The sequence below is a fragment of the Charadrius vociferus genome, unplaced genomic scaffold (genome assembly GCF_000708025.1).
Source record: "Charadrius vociferus isolate BGI_N301 unplaced genomic scaffold, ASM70802v2 scaffold498, whole genome shotgun sequence".
Classification (NCBI taxonomy): Eukaryota; Metazoa; Chordata; class Aves; order Charadriiformes; family Charadriidae; genus Charadrius; species Charadrius vociferus.
The window spans coordinates 102,917-121,573 of record NW_009649588.1 but is presented as its reverse complement, the minus strand read 5'-3'; the positions used below and the strand labels follow the sequence as shown (position 1 = coordinate 121,573).

At 38.4% G+C, this 18,657-nt stretch overlaps 1 protein-coding gene across 1 annotated transcript in view; it reads left to right on the top strand.

Annotated features, from left to right (window-relative positions):
• The window catches only part of CDH13 (cadherin 13), a gene marked incomplete at its 3' end in the record, with an annotated part of 202,075 nt that overhangs the window by 90,720 nt on the left and 92,698 nt on the right, over positions 1–18,657 (top strand). Inside the window, exon 2 of the mRNA XM_009890391.1 lies at positions 4,411–4,522. Within this exon, the coding sequence (XP_009888693.1) occupies positions 4,411–4,522 (112 nt within the window). The remainder of the gene's footprint in view (positions 1–4,410; positions 4,523–18,657) is intronic.

Sequence of the window (18,657 nt, the reverse complement as noted above, 5' to 3'; positions counted from 1 at the left end):
ACTATTACTAGAAATGAGTGTGATCTCTATTTATCTCTTCTTTTGTGGGGTTTTATGTTGGTTTGTTTGCATTTCAAATTACTATCCTGAAGTCAAAGGTAGAATAATACTGTCCTACAGGATACTGCCCTATGAAATGAGATTTCTTTGCCTTTATTGTGTGTAAAATTAATGTCTGGGCAGATGGTTTTCCACAGGTGTCTGCATTTACGTCTCTATTTCAATAAAGCCTTGCACAAGGGTGAATTTCACACCATAAGAATGTGTGTGAAATGCAATTAATATTCTGAGGTTTGCATTTTTGTAATAGAAAGTTGATCTCTTCCAGGTAGGGCTAATGAAGATATGAGAGTGTTTACAGTAAAAGGTGAGAAAATTAATTTCCAGAGTGAGGATGTATCCAGTCAAACCTCAATGGAGTTTCTTCATGTGCTGAAACTGGGCGAGTTGAAAAGGATGCAAAGATTTTGAAATTCTGTGGAAGGTCATTTCAGAGACTAATTTTCAGTCTCCAGCGGAGGAGGGAGAAGAACCCTGGTTTTTGAGATGTGGTAATACCCAAAGGTACTTTAACATCAGGGACTTTATTAATTTTCTCTGCAGTATGGTATAAAATCGCCATCCTCTTGTTCTTTCTGATCCATGTTCTATGCGAGCAGCTTTCAGTGCAAATGTTGAGGTCAGTCAAGGTCACCAGCATGTGTGTGCTGTTTTATTAACTTTAAAAAAAAAAAAAAAAAGGTGTTTCATAGGCTTGATACCTCATCAGAAGTATAGTTCTAGCCCAGTGACCAAACTTGCACAGGAGTTATCTGAACTAGTGACATTTCCTTATAGTGGCTGGTAATAAATTCAGAAAGACAAATTGTCAGGATATTAAAAATGAGTCTTCACTCTGTACATTTCTGAAAAGCAGTAGGTTATGAAAAACTTTGATTCTGCTTGTCAGTGAATATAGGATCTGTAGGTCTGAGTAGTCACGACTCCCTGGTTTGCTTTTCAGGCTTCTACCCCTTCAGATTTTCATGCAGCAAATGAAGTTTGCTGCATAATTGTCATATTCTTTCAAGAATGTGGCGTTTTTAGTGGTGGGTGAAGGATCCTTTGTACTAATTGCCCAGTACTTACTTGACTAGATGTGTGAACGTTATTTGTATAATCTGAATTCAACATATATGACATTTAAACATTATTTTCAGTGTATTTAGCTAATTTTCAGACAGCTATCAGACCATAACCCCTTTTATTATATCCAAAAATACAAAATCTACATGGTGCTTACACTTGGAATGTATTCTGCTTTGAACAATATTCTCTTTGCCCTCAACGCAAATGTGCTTGGCTTATTTTTTTACGGTATTGTTAAAGACCTTTTTTCCCAAAGTGAAGAACCTCAACAGAAATTATTTTAATGAGATAGACATTTATTTCAACAAAAGAAGTTTCTTCGTGAGAGAAAAATTAAAAGAATAATTGTGCTTTTAAAAAGATAATTAATTAAAAACTGTTGGTTTGGTGACAAATTTAACATCTTGTCTGACACGTTGAGAAGAAGAAAGTGCCTGGAATTGCACAAGTAGAATAAAATGTTCCATTTCACAGCAAGGCCAAGCCTGAGTCTTGTAATTATTTCAAAGGGAGTAAAGGTCATTTTCTATTTGCTCCATCCGTATTATGTGAGGCTTCTGTACCAGGCTTACAGAAGTTAACTCATGACCTATTTAGATTGCCTGGATTTCAAAGACAACTTATACTGTCACAAATCTGATAAAGTAGACATGTTCCCTTCTCTAAGTACTGACATAGATGATGTCCAAAGCAGGCTTTTTATTTATAGCTCCATAAGACAAGAGTTTCAACTTTTAAGATGCCAGTAGCTGGGAGATCAGAACACGATTTGCCTCTTACGCGTTAATCCTTTAGGGGAAGAGTTGCTTGTAGTAAATTTCAGCATATATTGCTCGGGCTGTGTTTCTGATGTGGACTTGTTATATAATGTGGCTTCAGTTGTTGCTTGCGTCTTGAGATCGGGAGAATTTTCCTTCTGCTGTGATTGCATTTCTATGTATATTCATTCAGTAACACCATGAGTCAGAAAGGTACTTTAAAAATGCACCTGTGCACAGAGAAAACGTGTGCAGAAAATGCATATCTGACTTTCTGTGCATGTGACCATTTAAATGCATATCAGGCTTTTTTTTTTTTAATAATCAGTAATCAAGTTTTATGCACAATTTTGAGGGCAGGCTCTGCGTATGTCAGTTCATGTTTGCAGTTGTCTCTCATACCAGAAGACCGAAGGGGACACATCCAATTCTCAATCCCTATAGAGTCCAGAATGTCCAATAAAACCAAGATATCACTGTTAATAATTGAATGAGAGGATAAGGCACTGTGTTTCCAAGCCTTGGTAAGAAAGGCAGTAGTTATGGCGATATATAGAAGTGAATAATAGTCAAGTGTATTGCACTTTACTTGGTGTATTACTTCAAGTCTTTCTCTTCTTTCTTGGTTAATCCTTCAAAGGGACGAACAGAGCGGGTCAGGATGGAAGGCAGAGGAGTCCATCTGCTGCATTTGACTACAACCAGCTTAATTGTCATGAAATATTCTGGCTGTTTCTCACAGTCTGGTAGCATTTCCAGCCAAGCTTTTATAGCAAATGTCAGTGACACAAAACAAATGATCCAGCAGTGGGTTTCAATAAGAAGATCTAATGCAGACCAGGTGGGGTACCGCTGCCTTTGGTTTTTATAAATGGGACCACATAAAACTTACAGTGAGTGTGAATTGCATGAAGGGAGGGAGCAGATAAGATATTGCTCAGATTTGGTGAATGGACTATGAGTGGTGGTTGAGGGAAACATGCAGGTGTTAAGATTTTTTTTTCTTTTTTTAGGACATTCTCTAGTATAAGGATCAGCACACCTGGATGATAACGTGGTGGAGGCAGAGCTGAGAAATGTGTGAGGTGCTACTGTTGGGTTGGGAGAAGTGAGAGTGCAGTTTGTCACCTGAGCTGGTGAAGGAGAAAGGAGTCTTCAGCATTCACCCATGTGGTGTAGGGGAGAAATTGTCCTCACTTTACAGCTGAAGAGCTTTATTGGCAAAATCGTAATTTTGTGCTGATGATGTCTTGAGTAAACAGACCCATTTGTGCAGGGCCATTTGAATTTTAGAGTGAAAGTCATTCAGAACCACTGTGTTTGCTTGACCATTTTCTTGGTTGCTATAGGTTGCCCTCTCTTCCTTGATTTTTTTTCTTCAGCTGTCCAACAAGCAGCAGATTGGCTGTAATAACTTTGAGATGAGAGTAGTCTGTACACCAGGTAAAAGTCAGGTTTTGAAAAACACCACCTGCTCTGAAGCAGAAAATGCTTCTGAAAATGTGGTTATGCGTATAGAGGTTGAAAAATACAGATTTGGCTTTTCCTAATCTTGAACTTACCTCCTTTTGCCCCTCTCTTTAACCTTTTAAATTTTTTAGTTTTTTTTTTTTTTTCTTGCTGCCTCTTTCCTGGATGTTCTTACCCTGTACTCTCATTTAAAAGCTGCCAAGAAAAATGGCCTTTCAGGTGGTTGTCTCTATTCAGGGATAGAACACAAACCTTCAGAGACTGAGATTAGCATTGTACCTATTTCCAACCAATTTTATTTTGCTTTTAAGCTTCCTCCTTTGCTAAGGGGTTCCCGTGGTGACAAGGACCTTTGGTGACCACATACTAACAGTGACACAAACTGTAATCAACTTTAGCCTTCAGATCCACCTCCACTATGAGCCAGATATTTCATTTTCAGTCTTTCCTTGGTGTAGACAAGCTTTTGATTACAGGGAAAATGGACAAACTGTCACTGGGGGTGGGGGGAAGGCAACAGGGCAACTGTTTATATTTGTTAGCAAAGAAGTTCTTTTTTTATAAAAGGAAACTTCTGTCATGTGAAACTGTACTCTTGAATAAAGAATTCCTTCTGTAACTTGGTGATTAACTTTCTGAAACTAGGTTTAGAGACCCTAATTTATCAATTATTTAAATCAACTTCATTTAATTATATATTTAAGCCTAGCTGTATTCACCTGTGATTTTAGTAGCAATATTACATTATATGTTTTCAGTAAGACCGGTAATATCCTTTATTGATAATCTGGACTGAACTTAACCTTGAAAGCTACTATTTTCTAATTTCCATACCAGCCCACATATATAAAAGCAAAAACCTTATATAAAAAATTGTTTAGCAATATTTGAAGGGGAAGTGTGATGTGATGGATATTTTGTTTTATGAGCATGGAGCCCAATGTTTTGTTTTATGAGCACTGAGCCTAAACCCAGTATCATTCCCAGAAGCCAATGTGATGGATGAATGAGTGGATGTTAAAAGTCTATTTCCTTTTTTTTTTTTTTTCCTCAGGTTCTGCTGCTTGTGTGTGCAGAAGATTTAGAATGCGTCCCTGGATTCCAGCAAAAGATTTTTTATATTGAACAGCCATTTGAATTCACAGAGGACCAGGCAGTTCTGAACCGTATGTTATTTTCATATATTACTATTGTGCAAAAATCAGACTTGCTTATATATTCATATCACTCCTGCCATTTATCAAAAAGCTTTTTTTGTACACAGGATTTTGAGTATTGCCATGATTCTGTCTAGGTTCCCCTGCATTAATCCTATATCTCTACAGACTTTACTCTGTTCCATGTATTAGAGATGGGAAAATATAATATGTAATCATTTAGGACAATATGAATATTGTAAAAACTTAGGATCATCCACTTCTTAAAAAAATTAAATTTACTCTTAATTTTTGTATAGCCTTTCCTATAAGCTTGGAAATCAGGGCTTGCTTATCAACGCTTCACTACGTCCAAGTCTTTACATGAAGGCTAGCTGAAGCTTGTGATCATCAGTGATAGAAAATTGTTAGTACATGTGCCGCGCAACTGGGATATTCAATAATATTTCCAACGACCAGGTGAACATTATAAAATCCAATCTAGCACCGTATACTCAAAGCTTTAAACTAAAGGAGAACAAACTATCTTTCAGTCCTGACATTGGTTCATTCAAATACTTCAGTGAGCAAGTGTTACAACTTGTTAATTCAGTTCTGTGGCTTTGGGACTTCAAAACTGTCAAACTGAGGCAGTACCTTATCCAATGGTCAATGATTTTGAAGACGTAAGGATACCAAGTGTTGCCATTTTCATAACTTCCAAACACACCAGCATTTTTACGTGCGATACATATTATTAGTTTCTTTGTCATGCTTGGTTGCTTGCTGTTGAACTGGGAATTCTTTGAGGTACGCAGCATGACACAGTAGTGCTTTGTGTCTACATGCAGTATCTAGATCTCACAATGTGACATATAGCAATAGTTTGGTGAAACCAAGAAATACAAAGCAAGATTCCTCATTAAATGCACACATATCCCATCTCGGTTCCCTCCAGATATTGTTACTACATATTGAAGTATTTTCATTGTTAGGCATGTTTGGATAAAGGTGTAATATCCGTACACACTCGTTTTAAAATAGCACTAACTCTTCAAAATGAAAGGTCAGAATTAGTTGCTGGAGTCTATTGAGATTACTCTTAAGCTTAAGTCATTCAGCTTTTAACAGGTGCTAAAATAAACTTTTAAGATAACATTTTTAGTCTAAGCGTTTTGATAAGTTACTTAGGTCTGAGTTGCATTTTCAGGGGAAATTTAGATCATAAGTAGTAACACTATTCAGAGGCGTGAGGTTATTCAGTTTAGAAGAGAGATTTCAAACTTCTAATTTCCTTAGGCAATTTTGTTTTCTTTTAAGTTCTTATTCTAAAGACTTGATGAACACTTCATTTCCTACATGGTTAAATGTAGAAACTCATAGAATATAGGAAGTGTAGTAGATTTAATAAGCATGAAAAGTTGGAAATCTAAGTGAAGAAAAGCACTAGTAACAAGTTAGTTGTTAAGCTGAATAAAAAGAACCGTTGTTGTATTCTTTGGCTGCTTCTGAACTTTGAGGCTGTAGCACGTCTGGCCAGATCTCCCGCTGATTTGTGCTTGTCCTCCCAAATACCTAAAGGCCGAGTTGGTTAAGCCAAAGTTGACTGGGCTGCTCTGTGGTGACCCAGCAAATTGCACTGGTGTGAAACTAGCACAATAATTAAGACGCCGTTGTTAATGCAAAGAGGAGATTTAGAAATGCCTGGAAACAATCTTCAGAATTAAATTATTTTAATAAGCAGACACTAAATTGGCCTAATATGTAATGTTCGACAAAGGCAGACTGTCAATGGATGATTCTAGTTAATTCAATCACTCGTACGCAGTATGTCCTTCATGCAGCAGCATTAAACCTCTGCACAGTTTCTTCATTTCAGCTGTCAACAGAATTGATATTTTTAATTGTCTGTTTGAATACACTTTGCGTGCTCTTGCATCTTTTTATACCCATTACCCAAGAGCAGTGTAATTTAGCAGTTGCATTGCAATGTGAGGCTTACCAGGGCTATGTAAATTAATAGAGCGAATATGCAAAGTAGGCCTATAGCAGTGATTGCTTTTGTAGTCCTCGATAAGCCAAGGAGCTCCTTAATTCTTTTCTGAAGTGCAATAAAACAGTCTTTTTCTTTTTTATTTTTCAATTTAAACAAGGACCTACTGTACATTTTATTGCTAGTATATCCCTTGTAATTAAATATAGGTTATGACTGGTTCTTATGTATTTATTACTTCTGCATACGGCAATGTTAATTATATTTTACATTTACGGATGGGAAGAAGGAAGAGAAGCCCAAACTGAGGGTGCAGAATTTTCTTATTGCTTATTCTGATTTGCACCAATTCTTATCAAAGCCTACTTATAAGTTGGCCATAACCATTACATTAGTCCAGTTGTGTATGCAGACCCTCCTTCCTGTTAGTTTCACTGGAGTTCTGTTGCTGTTTCTTAGTTTTTATCCCATTGTGTTCAGGCTGAACTGCCTTTTTTTTCCCTGATTTACTATTGCATTTCACTTAACAGCAACCTACAGACTTGGACCATTTTATTTTCCTAATTTTGTCACTTATTTTTTCCCATTTTTGACTTTTTATTTTCCTCATCGGATCCCTTTATCTCCTTATAACTTGTGTTTTCTATGCCCACAAACAAAATCAGGCATTGCTCTCCTGCTTTTGGTCTGCCCAGCTCTTTTCCCTGAGTGCAGTTTTCTTAAAACAGCTGTTCCCTTGATGTAGTGGGAGAGGACTCATAGTCACTTTCTCGAAAAATTAGAGGGTCTGCCCATGTAATTATTATTTTAACAAGGAATTGTGTTACTAGATTTTTCTGTGTAGCTTTTTGTAGTTTAGACCTAGGACCATCTTCTGCAATCAAATGGAGAAGATTGCTACCTGCTTGATAAGGTGATAATTGACAGCATTTAATTACAGGTTTTACACCTTTTCTGAAACATTTGTGGCCATGAAATGCTTCCCCACCAGCAAGGCTGTCTTTGGCGAGGCTGTGACAGGTCACTGGTAGTGACAATGCTTCGCCATGCCAGGCTGATAGAAAGTTCCTAATCAGACTCATCAAACGTGGAAATGTAATTGTGTTACATTAATCATGTTTATACTTAACATACATGAGTCTTGACTTTTGGGGGTATTTTTAATTGACAATGAATCAAATAGTGCACTTGAAAAATTGAGGCAATTAACATAAAGGCATTAGGTGATGTGTTGTGCATACTAAACTGGGGAATACAGTGCCAGTGATCTAAATGTCAAAACAAAGGAAGTTTTGACCCTTACTTGAAAAGCTTTAATTTGGATGTTAATTAATGGCTGACCTCTTCTGTCTCTTACGTGATAGATTGCATGTTTCAGAGTTTGGGCTGCTTCAAGATCAGGGCTTTCTCTGTCTGCATTTGGATACTTTTTTAGTCTGTGGATTTTAACAAAGACTTTTCTATTCAACCATATTGAAAACCTTTGTTTACTTATATGATGGGAAATGTATTGGTCTGTTTATCGTTAATGCTTAAAGGCGGTTCTTCTGTTGTCTAGCAAAGCTGTAGCCTCCAACAAGATATCCTTTGTTCAAACTGAATAATGCTTGCGGAAAGATCAGAGAAGGCCATTTCAATATTACAATTGAAATATTACAATATCATGTGGGTACATGGATCACAGCGCCAATCCTGCTCATATCAAAACATTTCCTATTGTTTCTTAGATCGTGCCATGTGAGGCTTGATTTATCACATCCACTCTTCCCGCTTCCCGTGCTATTTGACTGTCCAGATGGCCTCTTTCTGTGACTGTTTCATGCTATCAATATTACTGCTGTTACTCTGGTTTACTCTGATCCATACAGCATGTGTTATCACACACACTTGATTTATCTCCTCCGGCTTCATTTTTTCTGCAGATTGTATAAAGCTAATGTGACAGTCTAATTCAATATACTGTATTACGCCAGACCCTCTATGGAGTTTTAACACGAGGTTTATATGCCAGTGTTAACTCTTTGTGCTGAATATTGCAGGTTTGGGGTAATTAGAACTACAGGTGGTAGTTGTAGCTTGCAAAAGAATGTGTTCAAGCGAGGTAAGATTTTTGGCCTAGTAATTTCTTGCAGGGAAAACTGTCTAGATTTTTGCATAATAGCTAGAATAACTATGGATTTTTCACCTATTCAGGTGTACATATCTGTAGTGAATCCTTGTTGAAACATAGTTGTGGCTATTCAAAATAAAGAAGTCTCTACCACACTTTGAATTCTACGGACATGTTAAAACTATTTTCATTTCACATAAATCACTTGCTACGTTAAGAAACGTACTCTAGGAAATGTTGAAAAATGACTTGGTTTCTGTGTTGGGTGTGTGGTAGCAGGTTCTTCAGAAATGTGTCTGTCAACTTTTCTACCCATATAGCTGAATGCTTTTTAGGCTCAAGCTGTATCTTGTTGTGCACGTACCCGCATACAGAATTTCAACACCAGAGCTTCAGTTTTGACACTTGGATACATGATTAAGATCAAGTGTCTGTGATACTGTTATGCCATGTGGACAGAAATATTAAGATTTGAAGCCAGACAGTAGGGATATCTTAATCACACTGTTCCATGTAAATGGCTGTGGAAGCCAAACTCATGTTACCAAAATTCCAGGAAATATTTGGGGTTATGCAAAATGGTTGCAAAATTATGGAAGTAATTTTTAAAGTGGGAGATTGGGAACCTTACAGCATGCTCTAGGAGGCAAAGCGAGGAGGATCTTCAAAGGGAAGATCCTTTTGCACTTAAATACCTAAGGCATTGCTCTCTAATTGAAGTTTGATGCTTAACTCTTACACGGAGGGAGGAAACTGTCTGCGTATGTATTGTAAATACGTATTGTGACTAAATAATATAGAACATCTCAAATGTGACTCTCAATAGATGTATGCAGATTGATGTTGCAACATAACAGAATATCATATAATCTGTTAAACTGCTTTCACGCATGATTAAAGCAAAACAAAACAGGAAAAAATGGTGTTGAGCGCCAGGTGGTCAGACAGTTGCCTTCCAAACAGTGCACGTCAGCTTAATAACGGGACCTGAGAGAAAAAAGAGTTTAAAATAGACTGATTTTTATGCATATATATTTAATTAAACTAGTCTTTGCTAAAGGCAGGACATTAGACTGAACAATGTGAAAGAATTATTTAGTATCTGAAAAACATCTTCAGGGCTAAGTCAAAATCTCTCAGGGATGTGGTCGGCTCTTGTAGAGTAATGGAGGGAAAGCTGCATGTATTGGTGAAACCTCCTCTTGACGTTATAGTTCCGAGGTGGACGAAATGAGGGTCTAAACTCAGTGTCTTGAGAAAAACCATACAAACCTGATTTAAAAAAAAAAAAAAAAAGAGCAAGTGAGGATCTTGAGTTGACAGTGAATGCTCTGTTAATGGGTTGATCTGGATTTAGAAGGTAAAAGTAGCGGATTACTTGGGTTGAGATGAAATGTGATTTGTTTCTGGAGACTTTTTTTTTTTTTTTGAAATATATGTAGGCTTTGGTTGGCTGAAGCATGCCAGCTGCTGTCTAATAGTCTAAATCAATGACCAACTGCTTAGTATTAGCAGGATGGGTCTCACTCAGTGCAGTGCGAACCCTGTATTAATAATGTTCCCAGGTGCTTCAATGGAAGATTTCCCTGTTTCCAGTTGGCAATTCCAAAACAAAAATCAGATTAACTAAGGTATTACTCCGTAACTGATTAACAAGGGAGGCCAAGAGGCAGCCTCGTTCTCTGCAGATGGTTAAACATGTTGGAAGGCCAAAATCTGCGTGTTAGGAAAATGTAGGTATCTTAGCTTTGGATAAACTCAGCAAGCAAATAGTCTGACGCTAATTGCTTATGGCTGACAAAATTTAACAGGGTCATCTTCCTGAGGAAAGGAAGGGTAGGGGCGTCTGTGTTCTGGTTATAGTTTAGAGCTGGGGTCATGCTGCAGAGGCGACAGCATCAGCCCAGCTTTGTCAGGAGGAAGCTGTTGCTCATATCTTGCAATCAGATGCAGCGCAAATTACTACATGCTGAGACGTTAATGCATTTCTGTAGTACATAGCTTTGTATTTTCACAGACCACATTTCTGACAGAACTTTTAATTTGAGGATGTTAAGGAAGCACCATTGAAAAGAATCATGGCTAGCTAACCTTTTCCATTACATTTCAAAGTGCACTGTGGACATTTAGCAAGAATTAATGGGAGTATGTGAGGTTAAATCTCCCTTTAAACATAAAATCTCATTTAAGTTAATGATATCTTAAGCATGCAAGTATTCTTGAAAATAATTGTAGATGTAGTTCACAATTAATTCTTAGCTTTTAGGATTTCTCTCTGTTAATCCAAATCAAATTATAACTTTTCTAATGTAATTATGATCATGCTTCAAACTGCAGTTTTTCTTTCCCTTTGCTTATTTAAAGCAATCTTTCCTGGAGAGAACAATCTGTCTGCATGTATCAGCTATTGTCTGCTTTAATGGACACATCTCCTTTTTAACATAGCTTTCTTGTGGCATGTGAGCTCTCAGTCTCGCTTTGAGAATAAGTAACACTGGCAGTAAACTCATGAAGTCTTTCAGAAATTTATTAGATTGAGTGCTTTTTTTCTAGCCGGAGGCTAGTGTTCTTGATTTTGTCTTATGTCTCTGTTCAGCTTATCCACCTGAACTCTTTCCTCTAGAGAAGGGAAAGAAAAAGTAACTTTTTATGGATTGATTCTGAAAACCCTGGTCATTCTGAAATGACTTGGTGCGTATTTGTATGCCTTGTACCTCCTGCTGCTTCTTGTGCAGACAAGTGAAGCTGTAGATAGTGGAGTAAGTGTATGTCATGTTCTGTGATGTGAATATTAACTGTTTGTGTTCTGTTTTTTTTTTAATCCCTGAAAAAAATATCAACCTTGGTGAGTTGTAGCATTTGCTGAAATAAGAAATTGGCTCAAGAAAGCCTGCCTGAAAGGGATTATCTCTATCAAAAATCTGAAATTCCTTTACCAAAGAATTCTTTTTAAACAAGGTTGAAAATAAAATTGGGAGCCCTGGGAAGGCCTAAAAGATGATTCCTATAGTGATCTGGGATGTTGCTTTTCAGACAGGAGCTCCGCTTGCAATGCTAGCTTTGATTTCTTTCCTTTTTTTAAATAAAATAAAAAAATTGGTGCAATGTTCGCTCTGTCTTGGGTGTGGAGAGAGCTGAAGCAGAACTGAGGGGCCCTTAAAGAACGCAGCAAAAGGGAGGCAATACTGGAGCAGCTGATAGCAAAAGAGAAATTCAACGCTGAAGTTGTAGCCAGCGTTGGTATCTTTGACACTTTTCAAACACTTGCGAGCAAGAACTTAAATGCAGGTTAGACTGAAGTAAATGATAATCTAATTGATGCACGGACCATTCTGCAGCCGGGGATTCAGGTTTATTTTACTGAAGGGCAAATTGCAAATCTCTTGTATCCTGTATCAATAGTGGTGTGAACACTTTGGCTAGACCTAGGTTTATGTATAAACTGAGTCGTCCTGTCTTGCAATTTATGCCAAAATACTGAAAAGCAGGTTGTAGAAAGTGGGTACATTTTTATTTTAATTTGATTTATATTATATTGTATAGCTGTAATATATTTATAATCTCTACTAACCATACATTGTGTAAATGCATTCAGGCACGTGGGTTTTGTTTACCTTCTTTTGTATGGCAGTGAACTAGCGGCAACAGAAAATGTGCTTTGGTTTGCTAGAAAACCAAATTGCCTGGTTACAAGTAGGACTCCTGCAGACTTTTTTTAGCTGGAATTTTAATTACAGTGCCAGCTCTCAACTCATACAATAAAACAGTAGGGAGACCACTATAATTTGACCTTTATAAAACATTAACACCAACCAATAGAAAAAATATAACTTCAACTTTAAAGAATAAATACAGTGGGAGGCAGAATTCAAGGAATTATGGAAATAAAGTGTGTATGTAATATTTTTACTTTTGGGGAAAACATAAAAATACGCTATTGTGGACACTAGTGACATTGGAGTGTTTAGTTCCCTGTATTAATCTTCTGGTCCTTATACAAAAATGCTGCACAGTAGACAGAACAATCTTTTCATGGTTTTATCATGCCTCAGGGAAAGCAGTTCTGCTGCGAGGCTTAGAAAAAAGGATACTATACAAACAATATGAGAAATGTTGATTTATGAAAAACGGAGCCTGTTTCTTCCCCCAGAAGAGTCAATTCAGGAAACTCCGGATGCCCACTTTATTCCCTCTGAATCTCTTCTTGTCACTCGTCTGTCTCTTCTCCCTCGCTGTGTTCCCTGGAGGGGGAATTATTCCCGACAGTCAGCTGTTGTGAATTGCACCCTGGGCCAAGTGGTCCTGTCTCCAGCCGAGAGTCACAGAAGAACGAGGTGGGGCTGAAGAGGAGCAATGGGGTAGGACAGCTTATGCCCAAGTTGCATGGGAATGTCAACGCAACAGCACTGTTGGAACACGAAATGGGTAACACTACTGGCTCCCAGCTGTATACAGCACCTTAAATAGTCACAAATACAAACACATCGTGGGTTCATCTTGGCTAAAATAGTCCCTGAGACGTGGTGTGGCAGGTCACAGTATCTTGTAGTTCTGTCATCATGGAAAGGTGGTTAAGAGTGTGTGCTGGGTCTTCTGTTGTCTTTAATATCATTCAAAGCACAGTTTAATCGACTTTACCTTTTTTTGTGAAACTGAATTGAAGCTGTAAACGTAAGGATACTTTAAAAGATTTGGTTTATAGGTTGCATAATAAAAATAAAATTTGAAGTTGGAATGCCAAGGTTAAGTTGCTTTTGTGACCTAAACCACTTTTGTTTTTATTGCTTATCTCACATTTATTTTGCTGTTTGTTTGGCAGGTAAAGCATTAACTACAATTAAAGAATGATAGATTTGGGTACTCCTGATATTATTTTTCACAACACATTACACTACAGATAACTGCTGTTAGTAAGATGCACCTATTTCTGTGATGCATGATGCTATATGCCAGGTATACTGGGGAAGAGTATATCAGTTTCCGGGAATGGAACATTTCGGTACTCAAACTTTCACCCACCTAATGGTTCACGGGCCCATTGAAGGCTAAAAGTTGCCTTGAAGAGTTGTCACACTTGGAGTGGTATGTCTGTATAGCTGTGGTGAATAGTACGATTCCAGTAATTGCTCTGTTTGCATTCAAGGAGAGGCTTCCTCTGCTGTCTCGGTGCTTGAGGAAGGAGGGGATGGAATATTTGCAGGAGACTGCCTTCTCTCTTTGGGTGTGCAATGCTCAGCCGCATCCCTGTTGACCACAGAGTTTCCTGAGACGCAGAGGTCAGGCAGGCCTGCCAGAAGCACAAGGGATTTTCTTTAATTCCTCTGTATAAGGTGGTTCACATGTGATGCCGGATGCAAGCAAATGGTATGGAGGGCAGGGAGGCAGCTAGGAAGTGCTGTGGGCAGGGAGTTTCCCAGGGATTCAGTGGGGCTGAAGGAAAGGCCATGAACTTGGTCGTCTAAGAAGCTGTGTTTGCCTGTCTAGTTACTATTGCTTTGGGGTTGGCTTTTTGGTGTTTTTATTTGTTTTTAACTTTGGCTTTTCTAGGCAAAAGTGGTATTTGGCCTGGCTTGTATTTGTGGAGGAACAACTCAAGCATGACAGAGAAAAATAGGAAATAGTGATTTTTACAATATTTTTCTAGAGAAACTAAAGCAGTATTGTAGAAGTTATACAGTATAATTTGCAACCAAAGAGCTTGCTTCATTTAAATTTTTAAAAGTTAAGCTTGTGACACAGGAAATAGTCTAAAGTCAACTTAACAGAGCCGATCGGTTCGCTCTTCTGATTAATAAGAAAATGCAATGCTCCAAATGTTCTGTAAGATTTGGTGTTTCTTCTGAGAAATGTCAGATCTTATGCAGGTAGGCAGATGCTTTTTGGCATAACAGAATAGCAGCTTCTGTCGACTGTAAATCAAAATAAGAAACTTGATTAAAAATGATATTATTACTTCTGGCACTTTACTTTTATTCTTTGAGAGACTGTCTTTAATAGATTCTCCAATAAAGTTAGGAGAAACTGAAATATAGAAGCTTTAACACTTACATAATAAATCTATTAATCTTAATGCTTCTGGAAATATTAGGCATTGACTACTTACTACTGTTTTTATAAGCCAGCATCATTTCCCAGAATTGTGTGATACTAACTGCAGTTAGCACTGATAATTAATTGAAATGAAATTACTTGTACGATGAATGAGTGCTGGGCACATTTGACTTAACTCTTTCTGGCACCATAGCTATGCTTTAGATCCTGATTTAGAAAGGTATTTAAGCACCACCTTAATTTAAGTTCCTTCCACACTCTATAGAGAAATTCGACTTTACTTCAATGTGCCATATGCCTAAATTCTTCTAGCTTCAGCACAAGTTTTTTTTGCTTACGCAAAATGTTTGCCCTTTGGGGAAGGCTCGGCAATGGCAGAACTGTAAGGTGACTGTTAACCTATGCAGCCATGCAAAAGAAAAGGCACAAAAGTTTCCAGCACGTGGGGTTTTTTTGTGCTGAAACCAGTGATTTGGAGTGATTATGCTCAGAACCATAACTACAGCAAGAAGTTTAACTTCCACAGATGTGTGCTGTTTCTGCTGAAATTTGTTTTTCCTGCATAAGTCTGTGCCAAAACTTGCATTCTACCTAGCTGCAAGCGGGGCTGGATTTTAGGTAACCGAGCAAACAAATCTAGACTGGTCTTTTTTTATGTTCTCTTAATGACCTCTTAAATGTAATGGAGCTCTGGATAGGAACGAGCACTGAAATTAGGTGACGGCTGGTGCCCCAGCCCCGCTGCCTGCGGTACGTAGGCGAGAGCCTGGGGAAGTGGGGCTGCTGGCAGAGCTCCTGCCCAGGAATGATGCGGCAGCTGCCTTGGGCTGGGGGGGAACAGCCCTTGCTAGAACAGCTGGGGCTGCACCCAAGACAATTGACAGATTTAAAAGTTTAATAAAGATATAAATATTTGTTAAGTGAGATCAAAGACCAGGCTTAATTGGGACCAGATTGGAAATAGTGGGTCTCAGGTAAAGGTCATAAAATGGTTCTCTGTCTAGTTTTACTATTTATACTGGTCTCTAATGCCAGGTCTATAATACAGTCTTCCTCCTAGAGCTGGGGGTTGAGAAAAACCAAGGAGCAGCCCCTGCTTTCAGTTTATCCTCTGCGAAAGTACCTGCACGAGTTTAATACAGTATTGCCAGTTTAGTAATGGTGAGAGAGCGCCAGTGAGAGCCAGTTTCACACCACCTGAAATCTTGAGTGCTTGTTTCCATCAAGACAACAGAAATAAATAGTGCCCACAAAGATCAATTAAAGAGCCTATTTAGACTAAAAGAACCTTAGAAGGTACGCAGGCATTGCGGGCTTTGCGTGGCCCGCAGGCAGCAGCCTGCTGGAGGGGGCAGATGGGGGATGCAGTGAGTGTGACTGCACGCACGGAGCCGGCTGCAGCTGGGACTCCATTGGGTAGTTGGGTACCGCTGTGCAGAAGCGAGAATGGCAGCCCCTGCCATTCTGGGTTATTTAAAAAAAAAAAAACAAAACCAAAAACAAAAAACCAAGCAACCAACTCTCTTCCCCTCCAATCCCAAATCAACCAAACCCCCACCAAAACAAATCAAAAACCCCAACAAAAAAAATGAAAAGAGCCTGCAAAGCAAGAATCGGGCAAATACAGCCTACTAGACAGCAAACCTCTACTCTTCTTCCTGTCCTCTCATTTTTCTGGGACAATCTTTGAAATCTTATGTGCCGCATAGTGTTTTGTCATCTAGGCTCTCCTGAGGAGCAGAGCTTTTACTTGGATCTACATGTGCCATATACCCAGGAGAGTGAAATCTTTTAGCTATGCACATATGCCCCCACTTTACCCTTCTGTTGCCTCTTCCTTCTGTTGAAACTGTTATACTTTAAAGGGATTAATTACACATGGATTAAATGAGTGACTCCATAGCCTGGTAATCTGCGCCTTATCACATGAGCAAAGGCTGTTGTTTTGGTCCCTGCTCACCTGAGTGCTTATACTTTCTCTTTTTTAAAAAAATAAAAAAATAAAAAAAATAAAAAGCATGAAGAAGCATTAGTGATTTTAAAATAAGTATTTTTATATGTATTTTAATAAGTATCCAGGGAGCTGGAACTGGAACCTGCTTGTGATGTGTGAAGGATAATAGTTGGATATAATGATTTGAAAGTATGTAAAAACATTTAAACATCAGTTTCAGTAGGAAGCGGAGGAAACAGAGCCTTGTTCTCTGGATCCTTCAAGCCACATGCCAGAGTATCATTCCTGTGATTTGCTTTTTTCTTTTTTCCTGCAATGACAAATTGGATACAACTGAAAAGGCCCCAACAAAATGGGCTGACACAGCTTGCTGCTTAGGAGAGTTTTCTAAAAAGTAGAGGGGATAGTACAGGCTCCAGCAGCTTTCAGCAAGCAGAGCAGCTGAACTGGAGCCTCCCAGATCCTGGTGAAATACAGGAGCTACAGGGTACATGAAGAACATCATGACTCTTCTTCTTCCGCCTTATAGTTTTGTAATTCTGGAACTTTCTTTTCCTACTCACTTACTTCTTTTACTTACTTTTCTTACGTGTGTTAGAAATCAAACCTTTGTCAGGAGGAGTGCTATCTTGTTGCGCAGAATTTTTTTTTTTTTTATTTTGGCAAGAAAATTATTTTTATTTTGAATTTGATCCTGGTAGAACCCTTTCCCTCAACACCACCTGCTTGGCAGCTGAACCAAAAATAAATTATTTGCACAGCTCTAATGGTGTCAGTAAATTGATTTCCGTAGAACAAGACTGCATTTCCTCTCTGGAATGCCCTAAAGTGATCATTCTTAATGATAAATGACAATAGAAATTTTGCAGAGAAATTAATAACTCAGATGTTGCTATGAAATGAGAAAAGCAACATGGATGCCCTTGAAGGATCCTGAATACTTCTTTCTTTGCGCATCATCTCCTCCTTGTTCATTAACAGATTATAGGAAAGCCATGTGTGATTTATTTGCCATCTGACTTACTCTATTAAGAGCAGTGTTATCAAAAGAAAAAGAGCTTGTGTAGCCGCGTTACCTGGGCCTGCCGTCTTGCATGCCAGCAAGAGACATGAATGGTTGGTATTTCACTTGCTTTTTCAGAACAGAGCGTAAGACCTCAACTTTAAGTGATAATGGCTGATTTCCATGCGATCAGTGGACTTAGCAAGCTTGTACTTCCTCAGCTGTATTTATTTCAGAGACTTCAGACAAAAAAACAATGGAGAAATCTTCCCTTGAAAGAAGGGAGTGAAACAAGAATGAACAAATTATCTTTAAAGAAGACTTTTTGAATAGCAGTATCTCATTTGCTCCCAATAACTTATCCTGATCTTAAAGTTCCTTTTATGCCATGCTGAAACTAGCAATGGCGTTTGCCAGTTCTTCTACTGTCAAAGCTGAACTCTACAAAGTCTGCTGCTCGGTAATGAATGCAAATACTGTTCTGTGTGCTTCCCTCACAATTTTGTGCTAAAAAATCTAACTAGAAGGATTACAGGAACTGAAACAAAATAGGGGGAAATATATATATATTTTTTTTTTTTTTCCCCTCCCCAAAGAAAGATAGAAATATAATTGACTATTTTGATCCGAAGCTTCGAAGGGTTTGGTAGAAAACTCCTGTGGTATACTCATGAAATCTTACAGGAATTATAAAAAGTGCTGAACGCTGCTCTGTGAATGCCATTTGTAGCTGACTTCATGCAGTTGTGTTTTACCTTTGGAAAGTAAAATCAATTTCAGATTAACTTTGACAGGGAGGTGTTGAGGTATGTGAGTCAGCACTTACTCAGGTATTTCTGCCAGCCTGTTGCAAAGACAAAGAATTGTGATGGATATTATCAATAACAGCGCTAGCCTGAAAGGAAAATTGGCGAACTAAGTTAAACACTTTCTTGCCTTGTCCTGTGTTGTGGTTCATGCTGAATTGGCTACTGGGGATGTGGGCACCCCAGATGGGACTGACAGATGCTCCCCCCTGCTGCCCCTCTTCTAAGAGAGAGGCAGAGGAGGGAAA